This window comes from Apis cerana, linkage group LG8 (assembly GCF_029169275.1).
Source record: "Apis cerana isolate GH-2021 linkage group LG8, AcerK_1.0, whole genome shotgun sequence".
NCBI lineage: Eukaryota > Metazoa > Arthropoda > Insecta > Hymenoptera > Apidae > Apis > Apis cerana.
Genome location: NC_083859.1, coordinates 2,852,691 through 2,871,587, shown reverse-complemented (window position 1 = coordinate 2,871,587; position 18,897 = coordinate 2,852,691). Strand labels below are relative to the sequence as shown.

At 28.0% G+C, this 18,897-nt stretch overlaps 4 protein-coding genes across 27 annotated transcripts; 2 read left to right on the top strand and 2 right to left on the bottom strand.

The window, feature by feature from the left end:
* Nucleotides 1-235: 235 nt before the first annotated feature.
* LOC108004158 (gustatory receptor for sugar taste 43a) lies at nucleotides 236-2,456 on the top strand. 2 transcript variants are annotated; one of them, XM_028669910.2, is made up of 7 exons: nucleotides 236-411; nucleotides 533-749; nucleotides 845-1,196; nucleotides 1,349-1,438; nucleotides 1,535-1,809; nucleotides 1,866-2,024; nucleotides 2,116-2,456. In XM_028669910.2, the coding sequence occupies exons 1-7, from the start codon at nucleotides 236-238 to the stop codon at nucleotides 2,269-2,271; spliced, it is 1,425 nt and encodes a 474-aa protein (XP_028525711.1). In that variant the 3' UTR covers nucleotides 2,272-2,456. The 2 variants fall into 2 exon arrangements, with proteins under 2 accessions (XP_028525711.1, XP_028525710.1); XM_028669909.2 differs by having other exon boundaries at nucleotides 1,346-1,438.
* On the bottom strand, nucleotides 2,348-8,916 carry LOC108004156 (myotubularin-related protein 4). Of its 4 annotated transcripts, none has more exons than XM_017066859.3 (15): nucleotides 8,427-8,916; nucleotides 7,154-7,504; nucleotides 6,896-7,082; nucleotides 6,641-6,819; nucleotides 6,344-6,536; nucleotides 6,081-6,271; nucleotides 5,779-5,974; nucleotides 5,512-5,697; nucleotides 5,276-5,440; nucleotides 4,853-5,103; nucleotides 4,507-4,749; nucleotides 4,015-4,327; nucleotides 3,808-3,909; nucleotides 3,444-3,628; nucleotides 2,348-3,280 (listed from the first exon to the last, which is right to left on the bottom strand). In XM_017066859.3, the coding sequence occupies exons 2-15, from the start codon at nucleotides 7,459-7,461 to the stop codon at nucleotides 2,965-2,967; spliced, it is 3,015 nt and encodes a 1,004-aa protein (XP_016922348.1). In that variant the 5' UTR covers nucleotides 7,462-7,504; nucleotides 8,427-8,916; the 3' UTR covers nucleotides 2,348-2,964. The 4 variants fall into 4 exon arrangements, with proteins under 4 accessions (XP_016922348.1, XP_028525705.1, XP_016922349.1 ...); XM_028669904.2 differs by having other exon boundaries at nucleotides 7,154-7,521; nucleotides 8,427-8,905; XM_017066860.3 differs by having other exon boundaries at nucleotides 7,154-7,501; nucleotides 8,427-8,905.
* A 134-nt stretch (nucleotides 8,917-9,050) lies between these two features.
* LOC108004159 (protein OPI10 homolog) lies at nucleotides 9,051-12,084 on the bottom strand. Of its 2 annotated transcripts, none has more exons than XM_062078080.1 (4): nucleotides 12,025-12,084; nucleotides 10,707-10,891; nucleotides 10,199-10,328; nucleotides 9,051-10,121 (listed from the first exon to the last, which is right to left on the bottom strand). In XM_062078080.1, the coding sequence occupies exons 2-4, from the start codon at nucleotides 10,734-10,736 to the stop codon at nucleotides 9,691-9,693; spliced, it is 591 nt and encodes a 196-aa protein (XP_061934064.1). In that variant the 5' UTR covers nucleotides 10,737-10,891; nucleotides 12,025-12,084; the 3' UTR covers nucleotides 9,051-9,690. The 2 variants fall into 2 exon arrangements, with proteins under 2 accessions (XP_061934064.1, XP_016922353.1); XM_017066864.3 differs by having other exon boundaries at nucleotides 10,707-10,873; nucleotides 12,025-12,079.
* A 154-nt stretch (nucleotides 12,085-12,238) lies between these two features.
* On the top strand, nucleotides 12,239-18,838 carry LOC108004161 (uncharacterized). 19 transcript variants are annotated; one of them, XM_062078061.1, is made up of 14 exons: nucleotides 12,239-12,882; nucleotides 13,207-13,355; nucleotides 13,466-13,626; nucleotides 14,123-14,196; nucleotides 14,253-14,377; nucleotides 14,460-14,674; nucleotides 14,767-14,875; nucleotides 15,091-15,185; nucleotides 15,263-15,326; nucleotides 15,742-15,820; nucleotides 15,955-16,182; nucleotides 16,349-16,454; nucleotides 16,543-16,771; nucleotides 17,660-18,838. In XM_062078061.1, the coding sequence occupies exons 3-14, from the start codon at nucleotides 13,484-13,486 to the stop codon at nucleotides 17,795-17,797; spliced, it is 1,605 nt and encodes a 534-aa protein (XP_061934045.1). In that variant the 5' UTR covers nucleotides 12,239-12,882; nucleotides 13,207-13,355; nucleotides 13,466-13,483; the 3' UTR covers nucleotides 17,798-18,838. The 19 variants fall into 19 exon arrangements, 18 of the variants coding, with proteins under 18 accessions (XP_061934045.1, XP_061934047.1, XP_028525712.2 ...); XM_062078063.1 differs by having other exon boundaries at nucleotides 12,239-12,958; XM_028669911.2 differs by having other exon boundaries at nucleotides 12,239-12,962; nucleotides 14,268-14,377.
* Nucleotides 18,839-18,897: the final 59 nt, after the last annotated feature.

Below are 18,897 nucleotides of genomic sequence, written 5' to 3'. Positions count from 1 at the left end.
ATTGATAATGTCTTAAATAAAGTTTTTCGCTTTATTCTATTAATATTCATATATAATAATGAAATGTGATAAAAAAGAAAAGTAAATGTGCAAGTTGAATATTGGTTTCTATTTTTTTAGTGTGATTCTCTTTGTGTTTGATCGATTACTCGTAGAAAAGCAACAAAAAATAAATATAGATCGAATTGTTTCGTTCGCAAATACGATATAACTAAATTAGAAGATCGATTGAAAAATGGAGGTAAAACGAGTAGAAGAAAAAAGAAAAATTCTGTTTAACAATGAACTTTGCCAAGCAATCTTTCCGATATATTACCTTGGTAAATTGTGTGGCTTGGTTCCAGTAAGATTTTTTGTGCATACTTCTGAAGGATGTCAGGCTCGTTTAAATATTATAGATCTTATCTATAGGTAAGAAAAAATAGTAAATTAAATTGTTAAAAAATTTGTTTGTAGCTCAAAAACGTTTTTCTAGAAATGCAATAAGAAATATTAAAATAAAATTAAGAAATAACATTGATATATTTTATAGTTTATGTGTACTTATAGTACTACTTAGTGCGGAAATTTGGGGTTTATGGCGAGATTTAAAAGATGGTTGGGAATATAGTACCAGATTAAAATCTCGAACAGCAGTAATCGCAACTTGTAGTGATGTGCTTGGGGTAATGAGTTTAACTGTGGTTTGTATTGTTGGCTCTCCTTTTCGTTGGAAATATTTGCAGCTTGTTATAAACAAATTAATTGAGGTAAAAAATCAGTAAATTTACAAATTTTCTATTATTTTATCAATCATATGAAATAAATTTAAATATAAAGTATATCCATATTTTTTCTATTTAAGGTGGATGAAAAGATCGGCGTATCATCTGCAAAAGCGGCTCGAAGATTCACGATTGTACTAACAATATGTAGCCTAAGTTATCTCTGGTTCAATTCAATTATAGATTTTTACACGTGGAATCGTAAAACAAAAGTCAATAATAAAGCGATGACCGGCAAAGGTCCCATTAATTATGCACCTCTATATTTCATGTATACAGTAATTATTTCGACAGAAATTCAATACACTGTCTCAACATATAACATAGGACAAAGATTCATTCGTTTAAATACTAGTCTCAAAGATTTGTTCAATGCAAATAGCAACAACAATGACAATGCAATGGATTATTTTCGAAAATGTCCCGAGACAGGTAAATAGAATAAAATTAAAATAATCTTCAATATGATTGATAATAACTTTTATAATTTTTAATTTTATTTTATCAATCAAAACAACTGAAATTATTTATTTAAAAATGAATATCATTAAAATATATTTCTTTTTTCTTATTCATTTAAGCAGCTCATGATGTAGACGACAAAAAAAGATGGAACCTCAAACCAAAACGTCAAATTGTATTAGGCAGCTATAGACTATCACGAAAATTAGATGGTATGTTTTGTAGATAATTAGTAAAATTCAAACACAAAATTGAAAATTGAACAGTAAAATAATATTTTTCATGCTTCACGTATTATATATTTGCAGAAAATAAAATGTACGTAAACAACATATCTGAATTGATAATGATTCATTCTTCACTTTGTGATGCAGTCTCTCTTATAAACAGTACATTTGGTGTTGTGATATTGGCTGTTACTGTAACCTGTTTATTACACCTAGTCATCACACCATATTTTTTAATATTACAAGCTGGTGAAAGACATGAATGGATATTTCTGATTGTACAAGGTGGATGGTGCATCTTTCATATAACTAGAATGCTGATAATTGTTCAACCCAGTTATTCTACAATTGCAGAGGTAGAAAAAAAATAGAAGAAAACAAAACATAAATTTGAAAAACACTTTCATTTCAGGGAAAAAAAACGGCAGTTCTCGTTAGCCAGTTACTTTCTTGTAGTTTTGAAGCAAATGTCCGACGCGAATTAGAAATATTTTCGCTTCAATTGTTGCATCGGCCTCTCGAATTTTCAGCATGCGGACTTTTTTCCTTAGATAGAAATTTAATAACATCGGTAAGAATATTTTAAGTACTTATATAAAAACAAATGCATTTAAATAATATAAAACATATATTATTGTTGTATTGCATATAATGTCATTTAGATTGCGGGAGTTGTGACGACGTATCTTGTTATTCTGATACAATTTCAAAATGCAGATGACACAAAGGACGACTTCGATATTATAAGAAATGCAACACAGATTTTAAAGAATGCATCACCGCTTCAGAATTTTACCGGATTGAAGACCATTGTGTAAAAACCAACTAATTGCAATCATACGCAATCATAAGCAAGAGAGAAAGAGAAAGTGAAAACAAAAAAACAATCGCATATTGCGATAATGACATTTAATATACCAATTTTCGTAAATAGCGGTAATATACAAATACAGATTACTCGTATCATTATTCAACTACTAATAATAAGGAGTTGTTTCATCGATCGATCGATTTATTTAATTAAAGAGCACACCTCATATGGTATTTAGAATTAAACGTCAATCACAGCCTATCCAAAATATTTTTCGGCCTCGCTTGCTGTATCTTTGAGAAGGGAATAATATCATCTAAAAACAGGGAAACTCGAATAGGGTTTTGTGTTTGAAGAAGCCTAGTATCTCCTCGTTGATTCAACTAAGATATATACAATCTTTCGTATATTGACATTTTTTTCTCAATTTATCCAATGAACTATACACTCTTTTCCGTACAAATGATTAATCTAGCAATAAATATTAGATCGCTCCAAATCATCTAACTGTAATTGTGAAACTATCGATTCACACGCAACATATACATCTGATCGAAGTATACATTGTACAGACATAGATGAAAAATGCGAGAACACGTATCGCAGTTGATCGTATTAAAGATACACTTCTCGCGTCGTCGAAAACCAAATAAAAATCCGAATGCTACAAATGTTCCTTATTGAGTTCGTGCGAATTTTCTCAATTTACAGTGGCTGCTGTAACTGGAGGTTGTACTTTCTGATGCACAACTTGCAATAAATTATCGCAGCAACTGTCTTTCGTCAGATTCAAACCTTTTGATCTTTGACAAGTTGACAAATTTTCAGAATTTGACGAGAGTTCCGTATCGTTTTCTCCTTTGCTTTGATGACGAATATTATACTGACAAGGACTTGTGTGTCGGTGAAGTCGAGAGAAACAATCACTACAAACTCTCACAGGATTATACAGTTGTTCGTTAGGAAGTGGTGTTGAATTCTCAGAACAATCCGCACAAAAGATTTTGCCACAGCATCTACGATAAAGAAGCAAATAATTCTATTTTAAACTTATATTCTCATATTTATTCTACACCTTTATTCTATACCTGGTTATATTATACAACTATTTTATTCAAAGAAATTATTATAAACAATGATTACGATGTTACAAATGACATTGGTCTGCGTGCCGCATACCTGCAATGATGCTTACGTCGTCCCAACCAAAATTCTGTATCACATCCCATGCATCGATTTACTGCATGATCTGGTACCCAAAGAGTAGGAGCAGGACCTAATTCCTCCACTGCTTCCCATGACATGTCCGATGGTAATGATTCTCCATGATCGCCAGTACTTCCAACTGAATCGGGTAATGATCCCTGAAATAAATAATTATAGTATTCGGATATTTTTTCTTCTAATTGTCAGACTTTTTCTTTTTTTCTTTCTTTCTTTTTTATATATATAAAAATATCTAATGATTAGTAAAATTATATTCTTATTTTTAATAATGAAATTAAAGTTCAATCCAATCACTTTAAATAATTTTTCAACTCACGATATCATCAACGCGATCGGTTTCTGCGTTATGATTACAAACTTGTTTGATCAAAGCCATTCTTGTTGTGTGTAATTCCTTCCTTAATGCTTCTTCCTTCAACTAAAAAGCAATAAAAAAAGAAAGAGAAAAGAAATATCATAATCATTCAACTCTAAACTTCTTCTTATTAGTGAACAGTTGTGCTAAATTAATTAAAATTATTACCTTATGTTCCATAATAATCTGTTGCACACGCATCTGAACGTCGCAATGTATAACTGGAAGACCATCAACATCATCCAATCTATCAGGATTATCTGGTATTATGTCTTGGTAAATTGGTGAAGCTGGACAAATGCTACTAGGTGTTCTCGAAATTTGCGGCGCACTAATATCACTAACATCACTACCCTCATTATGATTATGATTGTAATTTCGATTACAAGAACAAACGATACGACTGGTTGAATTATTCTCAATCCATGGAGATACGATGTCCGGTGGTGAATTTTTTTGCGTTTTGCTGTTCAAAAATTTGCTGCGACAAATATTTTTATTATTTTTATTCAAATTCACATTTTTGATTCTATTTTCAATTTTGAATTTCGAAATTCAAAATTTAAGATTGAGTATGTATGTAGACTTTAATTTATCGATTAAGATTGACTTATCAATTTTAATTCTCTACATCGTGAATATAGTTTTAATAATACTTACGTTTCTTTATCAACTGTATCAAATAAAAACTCGCTACTAGGTATTAGCGTATCCGTTGAACTATCTACCGATGGATTCAACGGTGAATCATTCAAAATTTGCATTGTTTTTGTATAATGTTCTACTTTGTTCAAATTCTCCATTATATTTTTCTCTACTGTATCATCAATTCTACAACTTTCTGTACAATTGTGTTTCCCTTTTTCACCCGTTTCTGTGTCGAGTGTTAATGAATCAAATTTTCTATAATAGAATTATATGAATTATACATATATTATTTCATTCATTCTGATATAAAACATATAATAAAAAAGATGAATATTAAAAATTAAATGAACTTAATTACTTTTCCATCGAAGCGCTTGGATCACTAAGTCGACGATGAAGATAGGCCGTATGATCGGGGGTGTGCATAAGATCGCCATATGAACGAGTTTTAGTCATTTGACCTTGAGGTTCTTCATTCTCAGCACCTTCAATATCTATCATTGTTACTTTTTGTTTATCATCTCTCATGCCAAGAGGACATTCCATAGAACCTAAATATACTTCGGACCATAAAACAAGATCACGGACATTACAACTTGGCCATAGTACCTAGCAAATAAAAAAATTTTCTATAAAATGTTTTAAAATAAGGAATGTGTCTACTATTCTATTACATTATTAAAATGTTTATTATATTGTAAATCTTACATTAAAATATCAAATTGTCTAAATAATTGATAATGAATTTATCATAATATATATATAATGAAAAATATCTTACTTGATTTTTTAAAGGAGAATACAAATGATTTACGAATGAACTGGTATTTAAAAAACGCCAAACAGAAAATGTACGTTCCCGTATTCTTAATTGTAATCTTTCTTGCATTGTATTACAAAGAAATGTGCCAAAAAGTTGAGAATATGTATGCTGTGCAAGTTTTACCTAAAATCGATTAATGTAATTAATTGAATTAATATTTTAAAACATATATATATGAATTTCTGTCTATTTACAAGGTATGCAGAGGACATTTGAAAACTGCACTTGAATTGTAAAATTAATTGATGTACACAATCGAGCCATTGTAAAAATACTGGACATCGTTCATTCGGATCTTCACAGCCTACCGTTTGCCCACAACGATCCGCAAATTTATGTCCAAAGTCTAACCATTCTCTCTCACATAAAATTTGAAATCCCTAGTAATGATAAAATGAAATAACGAAATGATTATTAATTATAAATTAATAACAAGAAAGAAAAAAATACCTTTGGCATACCTCCATAGTTCGATAATAAGGATCAAGAAGAATTTGCGCTAGAGCAACAATCTGAGGCGTTCTATCCCAACCATCACTACAATGTACTAATACCGGTCGACCATCCCTTTCTATTGCTGATGCTACAGTTACTGCAGCACGTAATAATCCAGACATATGTTGTAACCAACGTGTTCCTTCCAATAGACTGAGCCAACTATACAAATTGAAGTATATATATATATATATATATATCAATTTAATTCAAATAGTAAATGTGATTACCATAATAAAAGGAAAAGATAAACATATGAAATATTTACTTAGGTTGATCTGCATCTGATGCACAAAGTTGTCTCACCGCATGAAAACTTTTTCGTATTGAATGAATATTTGGTAAATTCATGAATTGTATATCACAACTTGGATAATATCCAGGATATTCGTAACCACCTCCGCGTGCTCTATTAGCAAAAGCAGTTGAGTATGACCTAGCATCCACGATTAAAACTTTCTATAAACAATATAAATTATTAATTCGCTAAGGATCAAATTAATTTTTAATATTTATATATTCGATGCTCACTTTCGTTCTATTTGTCGTGACATTATCATCGCCAGAATCAGGGTAAATGCTAGACGAATCCGATTTACCTTTATCGTAGGAACATGCATCCGAAAGACCTTGCAAAAGCATTTCATCTTCCGGATTTCGCCAACCGAGCCATCCAACTTCCGGTTGACTGCTTCGTGCTATTACCGCACCATTATTTACATGCCTTTGAAATTATAAAAAACAAATGTGATATATTATAATAAAATGAATAATCATATCGTCATGAATATTTTTTTTGCTCTTTATTTTTTTATTTTTTTTAAGTACCTCCAAACAACGACAGGAATTCGTCGAAAACTTCTGTATTCTGCTCCAGCCTTGAGTTTATCATCAGGAACACAAGAAGGAACTAGAAGTAATGGTGGATAGGACGGGCATACACGATAATCTTTATTGATTTGACTTATACGCCATGTAGTATGTAAATTAAATTTTAGTCGTTCTACCTAAGAAATAAACAAAATAATTAAATTATATTTAAATTATATTTTACCTAAGTTTGTTTTCTTATTAATTACTTACTTCTGAATTAAAGGTAGCACTATATGATGTATTATCTTTTCCTAATTTAAAATTTTCTTTGCCTTCTTCCATAGACCAAGCATAATATGCAAAAGCAAATATATCTTCTACACTCTTTCGAGGATAAGTTACCTTATGTAATCGCTTGAACCATTCCAAACAATGTTCATTTGTAGCAAAAACACAACTGAAAATATTAAATTATATTATGATAAAAAATATATAAATAAACTTTAATAAAATAATAAAATGCCATACCTTAGTGAACGAGCATCCTTGCAAGCAATATGCAAGAAAAAAAGTTCTTTAACTTCTAACTGCTCTATTAAACCCAATGGAATATTGTAACATGCCTGACTTAATTGTAAATAGAGTCTGTAATTAGAAAGAGCCAATATTCCATCTGATGTACGTCCAAGTGCTACAATATTTTCTCCACTCAAAGGTGTAAATGGAACTGTAAGTGTTTGATCCTCGCATTCAAAATGTGTATGCTTTGGAAATAATTCCGAAGCATGTAAATGGCAAATGGATTGCAAACTTGTTGGTTCTTCAGAATTCTCCATCTCCTCTCTATGTGACACATCATATATAAACTTGAATCTCCTTCTTGAACATGAAAAGTTCTTATTGCGAATTATAGATTATTCGTATCAGTTTATACATAATATAACATTGGAATATTCTAACTTTCATAATTATTTAATAGACTGATTATTTATTAATAATTTATATAATATTTTATGTATATTTTACATAAACATTATATAATTCATAATATCATTACGCCTAAATTATATATATCTCTTATAAATTTTAATGAAAGCAAATAAATAATCATAAAAATAAGTTATCAAAAATTTTCAATATTATATATATTTTATCGATTGATAAATACATATCATTTAAATCACGATTAGACATCAAATTCCATAAATCTATTCGAAATAAGATGATACGCAAGTAAACGAGATATCGATATAATACACGCTAAAGTGCTTATGTTTATTATCGCTTATTGATTTGTGTCAATTTAAAAATGTTATAAAAATATATTGATGAAATAAAAAAAGGATACAATATGTACAAAACAATGTTTTGTTTTTATGGGTTATCCGTTTTGTTTCAAAACAAAAATATTTACAAAAATGTAAAAAAAAATATATCATTCTTTAATGAGTATTAATCATTTAAATATACTTAAATATTATAACCAAAAGAATAAAATTTAAAAAATTAAGAATATATCAGATAATATATCAGAATAATAAACATTTAAATTGACATATATATACATATTCGTGTTTGTGAAGATTGATAATGCTACAAACTGCCACAAAATGTTTCAATTGCAATTATCAAATAAAATAGAATAAAAACATTTTATATAAAAGAAATTAAGAAAATATTAAAAGATAAAAACATTTTCAAATAAAACGGCCGGATGTTTTTTGCATGTTCTTTTTTTCATAAATAATAATAAACTAAAAATAACAAGTTTATAATATAAGTAATAGTGATGATGTCTTACCTTGAATTGCGAAGTTTCTTTGCGATGGACGATATCCAATCGTTTTAATATTTCATACAAAATCCATGAATAATCGTTTATACAAGGAGTACAATGTAGACATTATTAAATTAAAAAAGAAAGCCTTTTTCCACATGGGAAAAAATATAACTATTTTGATTCCAAGTGAAACAAGTATTTAAATATTTTAAATTTTTCTTAAAAGATACGTAGGTAGCTTACGGGATAAACGATTCTTAGTCTTATATGAACTCAATCCAAATGCGATCACTTTTCGTTACGACAATTCAAGAGAATGATTAGCATCACAAAGAGCGATCTCCATTAATTAAACTGTTTGTTTATTTTTTTTCTTAACATTCGTTAAATAATGGTTTTATGAAGAATTCATTTTCTGATTAATTTTTTTAAAAGACACTCGTTCTACTCGATGTGAGAGTTAGAATGACAGATTAATCTATATACAAATTAAGCTGTTTTTCCACTATTCGGTATACTTCTTATTGGTTATTTTCAACGTAAGAATTTTTTCTTAAAATCATTTTTTCATTTATCATAATACAAAAAACTACTTTCTACTTTTAAGAATCAATAAAATATAGATAACATAAAATTCTGGTCGAGTAATTGATATAGTGAATAATTTTATTATGTAAATACATATTAATAGGTTTCAATTTTATCCTCATGAAAGTACAAATAATATCACTATGAAAATTTCTTCATAATCATACATTGCTTTTCTCTTGTAACATAACAATCTATCTTTATAATTGTTCATGGATGTTCATAAACTTCACGAACAAAATGGAAGTCGACGCATGCGCCATTTCCATTGCTTTAATCATAAATTAGGTTTAATAGTTTTTTTATCATATTATAAATTAAAAATATTTACATTCTACTATTTTGCGTTATTTACGAAATATAGAATAATTAGAATAAAAATGATATAATTCTATTCTTTCATGACTAATTCAAAAAGCATATACTTGATATCAACAATAAAAAATGAGATGAATGTTTATATTAAACATTAACAGGTTGCAAGTACTGCATTTTGAATAAGGTACGCAATAGCGTCATAATTACTCTTATTATTATCATATTGTTCTTTAGTGAGAATATAAAAAAGTTGAATTTACGCGCACAATATGACGCATTTTGATACACCATACTTCGCGAACACAAAGCACGAGTGCTGAAAAATGACGCATCACTATGCAAAATGGAAACGAACTATTGAGAGTTGGTTGCTTTCTCATCATGCTTTCCAAAAATTTGGATTTTGTTGTAACCTCCTCTCAAAAGTTTCGTACCATCCTTGAATAGCAGATAGCGGTACAAAATTTTCTGTTGGATTTGGTGTCATTTGTGCTTGAGTCACAGAAAAACTTGAAACATAATTCAAAAAACTAGTAAGCATTTTTTGAACAAATTCTAAAAATGAGTTTGATGTAGCTTGTGTCACTGTAGCTGCTTGTTGTTCTATAGCTGCAATAGGTTCAACAGAAACTCCTATTTGTGCTACATGTGAAATTTTCCCAACTCCAAAAATTCCTAAATTGCTATTTTCAAACTCATGATTCTTCTTTAAGTTTGATATTTTGAATATAGCAGATGGTTTAGCATTTGAGATATATCCAAGAAACTGCCAGTTAGGTGGAGCAGTTGGATCTGGCCAACTGAAATATACTATAAAAATAAATTCTTAGAATATCATTAATATTATATTTATATAATTTATATAATTATGTAATATTATAATATACCTGCACCACCTGTACCATCAGGAAATGGTATAGTACCTGTGAGAAATACCACAATATGATTTATATTATCTGCATCAGGTACTGTTATTAAAAACTGGTTTTCTCCTATCTGCTGAAAATCTGTTTGTACCTAAAAAAAAAATTTAATTTACAATAAATTTAATATACAATTACATATTATACATACATTTTAAATAATTCAGATTTATTGACTGAAATTTGAAAAAGATTAAAATTTTTCGACATTACATTTCACATGTTCGATTAGATGCTCGTGTCAAACTGACGACGGAGTAGGATGAGGTAGGGGCATTACTGAAAGGTAACAAAAACAAGATACGAAACAAAATCACATAATATACAAAGAATAACAAACTAGAAAAGAATAATAAAATGCGCCTTAAACAGGAAAATTGATATATTTATGATTAAATAATATATTTGACAGTTTAAAATCGAAAATGAAATACAATGTCGGTATTTATTATTATAAAATTTTAATACTTACGAGTCGACCAGATACAATTATACCAAGCATCTTTATGTCGAATCTAGATCATTCTACCGCCTTCTATTTATCAGGTTATACCAGTAAATGTACGGTAAATACAAGACGTCGTGTCTCCATCCAAACATTTACAACCACGAGAATGGTGTTTATCACGATTTATACAACTATATAGAGAGCAGAAACTAAAATAAAATTAATGATTACAAATAAAGCAGCATTTTTATGAATACATATGAAATTTAATTTCCTCAAAATTTTTAAATCAAAATAGAAATAAGTAAGAAGTATTTCATTGATCAATTTACTTACTTACTTACTAAATTATTTTCTTTTTTCTATTTTATGTTTCTTCATAAAAAAATTTTTAACCGATATATATAATAGATAAATATATAATAGATTCTAATTCAATTGAAATATAGCAATTTACCACCTGTTGTTCAAAATTAATATCAAACTATAATTTAATTTCTTAAGTATTTTAATAAATTTTATTTTTCATATTTTTGTTTTTTCTTTTCTATATATTTTAAAATTAAATTTTGAAAAAATATATTTTTAAAATTTTTATTTTTTTTATAGAATTTACATATTACGCACGATTCACAATTATTTTATTTACATATACTATATCGAAACATTTTTTCTTACTTTCGTATACTTGACTCATATTATATAAATCTAAACAAACAATAATGTTTTTTTAAGTATATTTTGTAATTTTGTAAAAATAAATAATATATATAAAAAATATAAAAATTATTGAAAAATATTCATTCATATTGAAAAAAACTTTCTTACTCTGGTTGAATCATTTTTCTATAGTAAAATTCTTCATATCAAGCATAGTAAAGAATCAGTTTTATAAATTATTTCTTATTCTCTGCATGAATCTGTGTAAATAAAATGAATGAAAATGAGTTAGAAAGAAATTATTAAAGGTATATTTATAATATATTTACAGTGAATGTGATTTTTTTTAGAAAAAAGAAAAATTAAATATATACGTAAAATGAAATATACGTAAGTAACATAAATCAATGACGTCAATAATTTCCTAAAATGAATCTTTTAATCTTAAGCTTGATGACGAATTATTAAAAAAAACTTGTTTTTGATCATACTATTATTGTGTTCCTATTATTATTCGATTATTATGTTAAAGTATAGTGAAAAGTAAGATTTATATTAAAATATGATTTACAGTAATTAAAAAAATATTCGGAATATTGTAAGTTAAAAACAAAATAAAAGAAAATTCTTGGATGAATTGCCATGGCGATGACAGTGATAGCAAGAGCAAACCTCTACGAACTTCGCTGTGTGACATCACTCTTCATTGTTGGAGGTTTACGTCATTCTCGAGTCTGGTCCTAAGTCGGTGCGCGCGACCTACAGTAGTATATACACGCGTACAGACTAGTGGCGGGAAGTGATAGAGACGAAAAAGGCAAAAAACATAAATTATTATTGTAATTAAGTGAAATATATTAAACGTTTTGTTTTTCATTAAAATAAAATCATTATTTGCCTATAGTGACTTCTTTTTTTGAATCAAAAATTGGAAACTATTAAACTTATAAGTAAGAAAAGGAGAAAGGATACTGTGCCGATGGAATGGAGGAGTGAGGGTAACTAATTGTAAGAAGAATAGAGAGGAAAGGGTGAAAGAAAAAGGAAAGAAGGTGCATGAGATAGAAAAGGAACATGATATGAAGCGCGACGTTTAACAGTGGTAGCGCTGATTTGTGATTTCATCAACGATTACTGATTTCGAGGGAACTTAATCTGAATTGAGTGTAGTGCTTTCGAACTGTAGAGTATTTTTCGCGCGGTAATAATATTATGCGCGTTATCACTGATATCAAAAGAATGTTCACGAGTATGTAATTTATTTGTGATTTGTCCACAGCAGTGCCTCTTTGACGACGCGCTCTTACATTTTAAATATAACGGTGTATAAATAAGTATGAGCAATAGCGGGAGTGTACTATCAGATCTCTCATTGTTGATTTTTCCAGAGAATCGCAGTTTGATTACCGCGTTTTTTTATTCAGATTTGAGACTTATAAATGAATGCACATGAAATGCAGTCGAAATCAATGTTTTTCCCTTTGAAGTTTACCACATATGTTTTTTATGCGTGGGCATGCAGCACCGAACTATCATCAAGGTTAGTGTGCCTGACAGGTTCTCCATCGCCTTGCAAACTTACGCTAGTTCTCAATGGGTAGCAGTGAATAGCTGTAGTAGGTAATTAAATAGTGTACTTTAACGTGTATATTTATTAATAATAAAAATAACATTGTAAATATTTCGAATATATACATTGTTATCATAATGACTATGATTTTCTTTATACTTATATCTCTATTTACAAAGATGTAAAACAAATATGAATATTTTTCTCTCTATTCACTATATAGTTTGTAATCATAATATGCTATATAAGAAAGAAAATAAAAATAATAATAATGATAATCTTTCTTTTAAATAGGAAAATTCAAAATTCTTCTCTGTTGAATGATTAAGAGATAAATATATCAAATAGGCATAGATTCTTTGCCTAACTCATATTATTTTGTACAATGAAATCTTTCTCTATATCTGTTCAAATTTATAACAACAGATATCGACAAAATCTATGTAAGTATAATTAACAGAAATATATTATATATATCTTAATAATAACTTTAATATAAAAATTATATTTTGATCTAAAAAATTTCACTAATGAAAGTATAATTTTATTTCAGGGAAAAAAAACATACGTAATGTTGTCACTTGTATACTGGATACACATACACAAAGAGTGGCGACTTACTAAAAATTATCTGATTATTGGTCCTCATGCTTATATAATGCTCCAAGAATTTTATATTTTTATCATTGAATTGGCACGTTTGTGCAAAAAAAGGTAATGTAAATATTTTCTTTTAACTTATTGTTGCTTTATTTATTATGCAACAAAACTGAATAAATATGTTACAGGCTTAAAATAGTAAACAGTTGGTTGTAATTAATGAAAGGAATAGTTTTTCACAATGCATCGTAACATGCTTTTCCTTGTTGCAAAAGGATTTGATACTTGGAAGTATGTTTAGCTGTACAATATTACATACATTAAGTTAATTGGTAATAAAATGATTTTAATATTACCACACTCTAACCAAAATCAGTTCAACTTTTATCTATTATTTATTATTTGAAATTAACAACTTCTAAATAGTTGGGTATATATAAAAAATAAATGTATATATGTGTATGTGTATATATATATATATATATATATCGAATCCTCTTGCAAATCAGATAAAGATTGATATGTTCGCAGTTTGAGTGTGATAATACTGCTTTAAATCATAAATTGTTAGTGTCATGAAATTATGATTAAATTATATATCTTATTTCAGAACAGCCGCTTCTATGAATGCTACTCATTTGTTACACTGTGATGGAAAAGATATTAACAACAAAAGTGCTTCAAGTAAGTATATTTTAGACATTTTTCCACATATTAGCACATATCAATATACATTATAGTGTTTACTTTTGTAGGTAGAATGGCATGTGAGGTATTTCTGGGTGGATCTTGTAATCCAACCACATGGAGATCAGAAATAGCGATACCAACTTTACAAAAACTCGGAATTACTTATTACAATCCCGTATGTAACTATCGATATATGTTTTATTTTGATTTATCTGTTGTTAATAATTGTTGATATAATTATAAGTAATGTATTTCAGCAAGTATCACAATGGGGACCAGAATTGATAGCACAAGAATATGAAGCAAAACAAACGGCGAAAGTATTACTGTTTGTAATCGATAATCAAACACGCAATAGTGCAGGCATCATTGAAGCAGCTCAGTTGGCAGCTACGCGCCGCGAATCTTTAATCCTTGTTATTTATCCATATCGTCAAGGTCAAACGATACTTGGCGAAACTGTATCTATTCAGTAAGTCCATTCTTTTTGATTCCGTTTATTTTTTGATCCTATAAATTAATATTAATAACTATCAACTTGTATAAAAAACATTAATTCTTTAGAGAATATTGTGACCTGATGAATGGTTTGCTAGTACTTCAGTATCTAATGGAGAAACAGAGGATACCAATATTTGAAAGTGTGTCTGTTGCACTGAATTGTACATCTAAGGTATATATATACATATATCATTTTTGAAAATGTGATTTACAATTAGTGATTAATTAATTTCTGAATCTTTCATATAATATATATATTTTATTATATATTTTATAACATATATAATATAAAATAGAACTAAGATATAGATGATTGTTCTATGTAATATTTTATGACTAAAATTATTTTTATTATTATTATTTATAAATCTTTTACTTTCACCATAGGTGTTACGTGAAGAAATTAATGTGCAAGATCTGCATTCCGAAGATGGCATTAGACCAATTAAAATATCATTCAATCAAAATGGAATAGATTTAGTGTAAGGGTTTTTTTGTTGAAACTATATATATTTATGTAAATAAAATAGTATTAAATACTCAATTTTAATTTTATTAGTATACTCAGAGAGATTTTCAAGTCTATGGATATGAGTGACAGCGGAAGTATAAACTTAGAAGAAGTAAGTTTAGCTAATAATGTAAAATTATGATCTGTAATAAGCAATTTTCCTTATTTAAAATAAATAATTCGTTTTTTTTCTTTGTCCAAAAAAATATGAAAGCACAAGCGATAAATTTTATTTCTATTCGGAATTGCTTAATGATAGAGTGAGAAAACACGTTATTCTATTGTTTTTTTTTTGAAGAATAATATTTATTGAGTTTATTATTTTATAATTTAAATTTATCTCGATTTCCTTATTTCATTCGAGAACAAAATCAAATCGAATAATATACTTGATCCATAATAAACAATTAATAATTTCGAGTAAATTGCTTATTTCGAAATAAAGTTACACAATTTATGTAAAAAAATATAGATTACATGAAAAAACACATATTTTGTATATTTAGTTTGCATTTTTAACTTTGTAGGCTTGGATAGCATTACAATCGAGTGTTAAGTGCAATGTATCATCAATGCCGGAACTTCTTAGTATCGTGAATAAATCTGGTAATAAATTTTTATATTTATATAATGAAATTCGATTATATATATTCATACATACTATTATTTATATATTTATCACATATGATAGCAATGAAAAGGAAGATATTGGGTATTTATTTATTTTATGTTTGTTTCAGAAACTTATAGGTCATTGATAGATGATGGATTTTTGACCAAAAGGGATCCAACAGAATTGCGGATAAACTTTGAACAGTTTTGTGCCTTAGCTACTGAATCATCGTGGAGGATGAAAAGCAACGGCGTCTCTTGTGAAAGTGAGATACCTTCAGTTTGGAGTATATTATGTAGGAAGGCAACGAAATTTCTTCGCAGAGCTATCGTGCAACCTTTTAATCGTTTCTTAGGTATTTCTTATTCTCAAAAATTTCCCACGACCTGTAGTAGTGTTTGTATTGTTAGCGTGTATGAACTAGCAAACAGGTTGTTAAAGACGTTCGTGCCTCGATTAATTGTTTACGAAAGTGTTCGAGCAGTCGAGTGTACGATTCGTTCGACCGTTCAACTTTTTAGATTGGACCAATTTCTTCGTGCCAGAATCCGAGAAGAGAGACTTGTACATTGGAGTAATCGGTAAAGATCAGTTTTGGTTAGAAACAACCGCCATACCCTCGATCGAGTGAGCATTCGAGATGTAACGTTCTTTCAATTATTGCCATTTTGACAATATCGTTGTAAGTTTACATGTAAATTATTTATCATTCTAGATCTATTGGATTATCTTTATATCGATCAAGCCTGAATGAGTACAACGTAAGAGTGTTGCCACAAGAATTGCAGAGAATGAAAAATTCGCGGTTAATATTATTAATTGTACCGCAACATTCACGTGGTATCACTATAATGGCATTGGCAGCTCACCTCATTGGATTACGCGCAAAATTAGTCCTATGCGTTCAAATGCTTCCCGAAGACTGCGTAGTTTCTGGTGAAAAGGTAAATATTTTTGTATGTTTTATATGAGATATCTCTAAAAAATTAATTAACAAGACTTAACAGATAATCCCAAAAACAAACAACTTTTTCCTTTGTAAGTTTTTATTTCAACTAATTTTGTTTCAAGTTATTAATGAAAAATAAGTACATAAACTGTATAAAACTTTATTATATAGAATAGCATTCGTATGTATTACCATATGTATTTGTACCATATGTACTATGAATCTCTGAATTTGAAAAAATAGTCGAAGAAACATATAGTCGACCAAAAAAGTATTATCCTTCAAAACAATTCATAAAAATGAAATTTATAGCATATAATTAACAAGTTTACAAAATATAATTTTTAAATTCTCATTAAAAGTTTAGATAAAAAGTTGAAAAAAATGTTCTTCAATATTTCGACAATTTATAATTTTTGCAAAAATTCTTTTACTATTATTTAATAAATTAATTTATTAAAAAAAAACTCAAATCATTCAGTCCAATTGTAAAAAAATTATTATGTATACCAATACTTTTTTGAATACCATTATATCAAATATATTAAAATTGGCGATTAATCGATGGTTTATTATACAATGTTATCATCAAAACGCAATAGCTTTAATGTTTTTCGTTAATAATTTATTAACAAAGTTGAAAATTCACAAAGAAAAATATTAAAATAAATTATCTTAGAAATTATCAACTAAGCTTTGTCAATCAATTTTTGGAACAGCATAAATACTATATTTTATAGTATAGTATATATTTTATATTTATATAGATATATTATCATATATTAAAAAAATATACAAAAATGTTTTTTTGTTCATATCCCTTAATTTTTTCATTAAAAAAATTCTATATATATTATTATATAAAATAACATTTTTTTTTTAGCTAACTGAACAAGCCATAAAAGACTACAATCGGGGAAGAATGTACCTGTCGGACTATGCGTCGCGCGAAGGTGTACCTGTTTTTCAGAATATCGTAGATGCTTTGCAACATGCGATACAACTAGTTCAACATCTCTGATTTTCTTCTTATTCCGATTCTTCTTTCTTTTTTCTTTTTGATTTTACACTCAACCCCTTCCGTCCTTTCCTCACTCCTATTCTTCTTCATCTATGACTCCTATCTATTTTTTTATTATTATATTTTTTTTTTTTGATATGAGTAAATGTTTCAATTCACCAATTAATTTATTTTTACTGTTAGCAATAATGTTCAACTACTAATCGAACGAATGAAAAATAAAATTGTGCTTGTTTCCGATTAGATTCTAATTAGAGAGTTAAAGAATATGGTATTAAATTCACAATAAATATGGTGTTTTATATGAATTTAAGAACATATTAGATGAAAAAAGGAATAGTATTATCTCGATCTGTTGGAATTGCGAAATATTTCATATAACGGATCGTTCCATTTTCATAAAATTGCTCGTATCGAGTCGGCTACAGTAAAGTAACTTGAATTTCAGTGAAATTTCTTATGGTAGTTGAACATAGATTTTATAGTGATTCAATTCAATAATTTTATAACCATTTGGTAACTGGTTGAGGATTGATATACGTGTATTGTATATAGATTATTAGCTGTTTCTAACGATCTAATGATAATTAATTTGAAATTTATTAAAAAAGAATGCATGAGAATGCGTGGAAGAAATTTGATAGGTAAAATGTGTGGATAAAAGACGCGTACCTGTGAATAAATAAAAATTTTATTTAGCTACTTTGTATTATATCATATGCTGTGACGTGTAATACGGTTTATCCGTGAATAGAAATTATAAAAAAATTATATTTCTAGAATTTAATTTATGTACGACAAAGATGCAGGACAAACAAATTTTAGCTATATGTAAAATATCTTAAAGTCATTTGACATTCGTTAGAACAATTTAAACTGCTCGACGCATTCTCTTCTCTTTTTCCTTTTCTTCTTTTTAATCTTTTAATCACTTAATCCTCTTCCTCTTTTTCATTCACTCATTCATTTTACACTTTCTGCTGTTTTTATAACTTAATCAATATTTTCTTTGTACAATAAAAAAATTGTTTTTATTTGTAATATTCGTTTCATCTAAATAAGATAGTGTTTCGAAATTCAAAAATAAGAAAAAGAAATCG

Bases quoted from the DNA above. Each gene is read 5' to 3' on its own strand.
- LOC108004158 (XM_028669909.2), top strand. From the start codon at position 236: ATGGAGGTAAAACGAGTAGAAGAAAAAAGAAAAATTCTGTTTAACAAT. The intron at 1,197-1,345 runs GTAAATAGAATA...TATTCATTTAAG, and splicing joins TCGAAAATGTCCCGAGACAG to CAGCTCATGATGTAGACGAC. The intron at 1,810-1,865 runs GTAGAAAAAAAA...CTTTCATTTCAG, and splicing joins GTTATTCTACAATTGCAGAG to GGAAAAAAAACGGCAGTTCT.
- LOC108004156 (XM_017066859.3), bottom strand. From the start codon at position 7,461: ATGGAGAATTCTGAAGAACCAACAAGTTTGCAATCCATTTGCCATTTA. The intron at 6,820-6,895 runs GTAAGTAATTAA...TTTATTTCTTAG, and splicing joins GTGCTACCTTTAATTCAGAA to GTAGAACGACTAAAATTTAA. The intron at 3,910-4,014 runs GTAATAATTTTA...ATTGCTTTTTAG, and splicing joins AGATTATTATGGAACATAAG to TTGAAGGAAGAAGCATTAAG.
- LOC108004159 (XM_062078080.1), bottom strand. From the start codon at position 10,736: ATGCTTGGTATAATTGTATCTGGTCGACTC. The intron at 10,329-10,706 runs GTAAGTATTAAA...TTTTTTTTTTAG, and splicing joins TAATTGTATCTGGTCGACTC to GTACAAACAGATTTTCAGCA. The intron at 10,122-10,198 runs GTATATTATAAT...TTATTTTTATAG, and splicing joins TGATGGTACAGGTGGTGCAG to TATATTTCAGTTGGCCAGAT.
- LOC108004161 (XM_062078061.1), top strand. From the start codon at position 13,484: ATGTTGTCACTTGTATACTGGATACACATACACAAAGAGTGGCGACTT. The intron at 13,627-14,122 runs GTAATGTAAATA...ATCTTATTTCAG, and splicing joins GCACGTTTGTGCAAAAAAAG to AACAGCCGCTTCTATGAATG. The intron at 14,197-14,252 runs GTAAGTATATTT...TATACATTATAG, and splicing joins TAACAACAAAAGTGCTTCAA to TGTTTACTTTTGTAGGTAGA.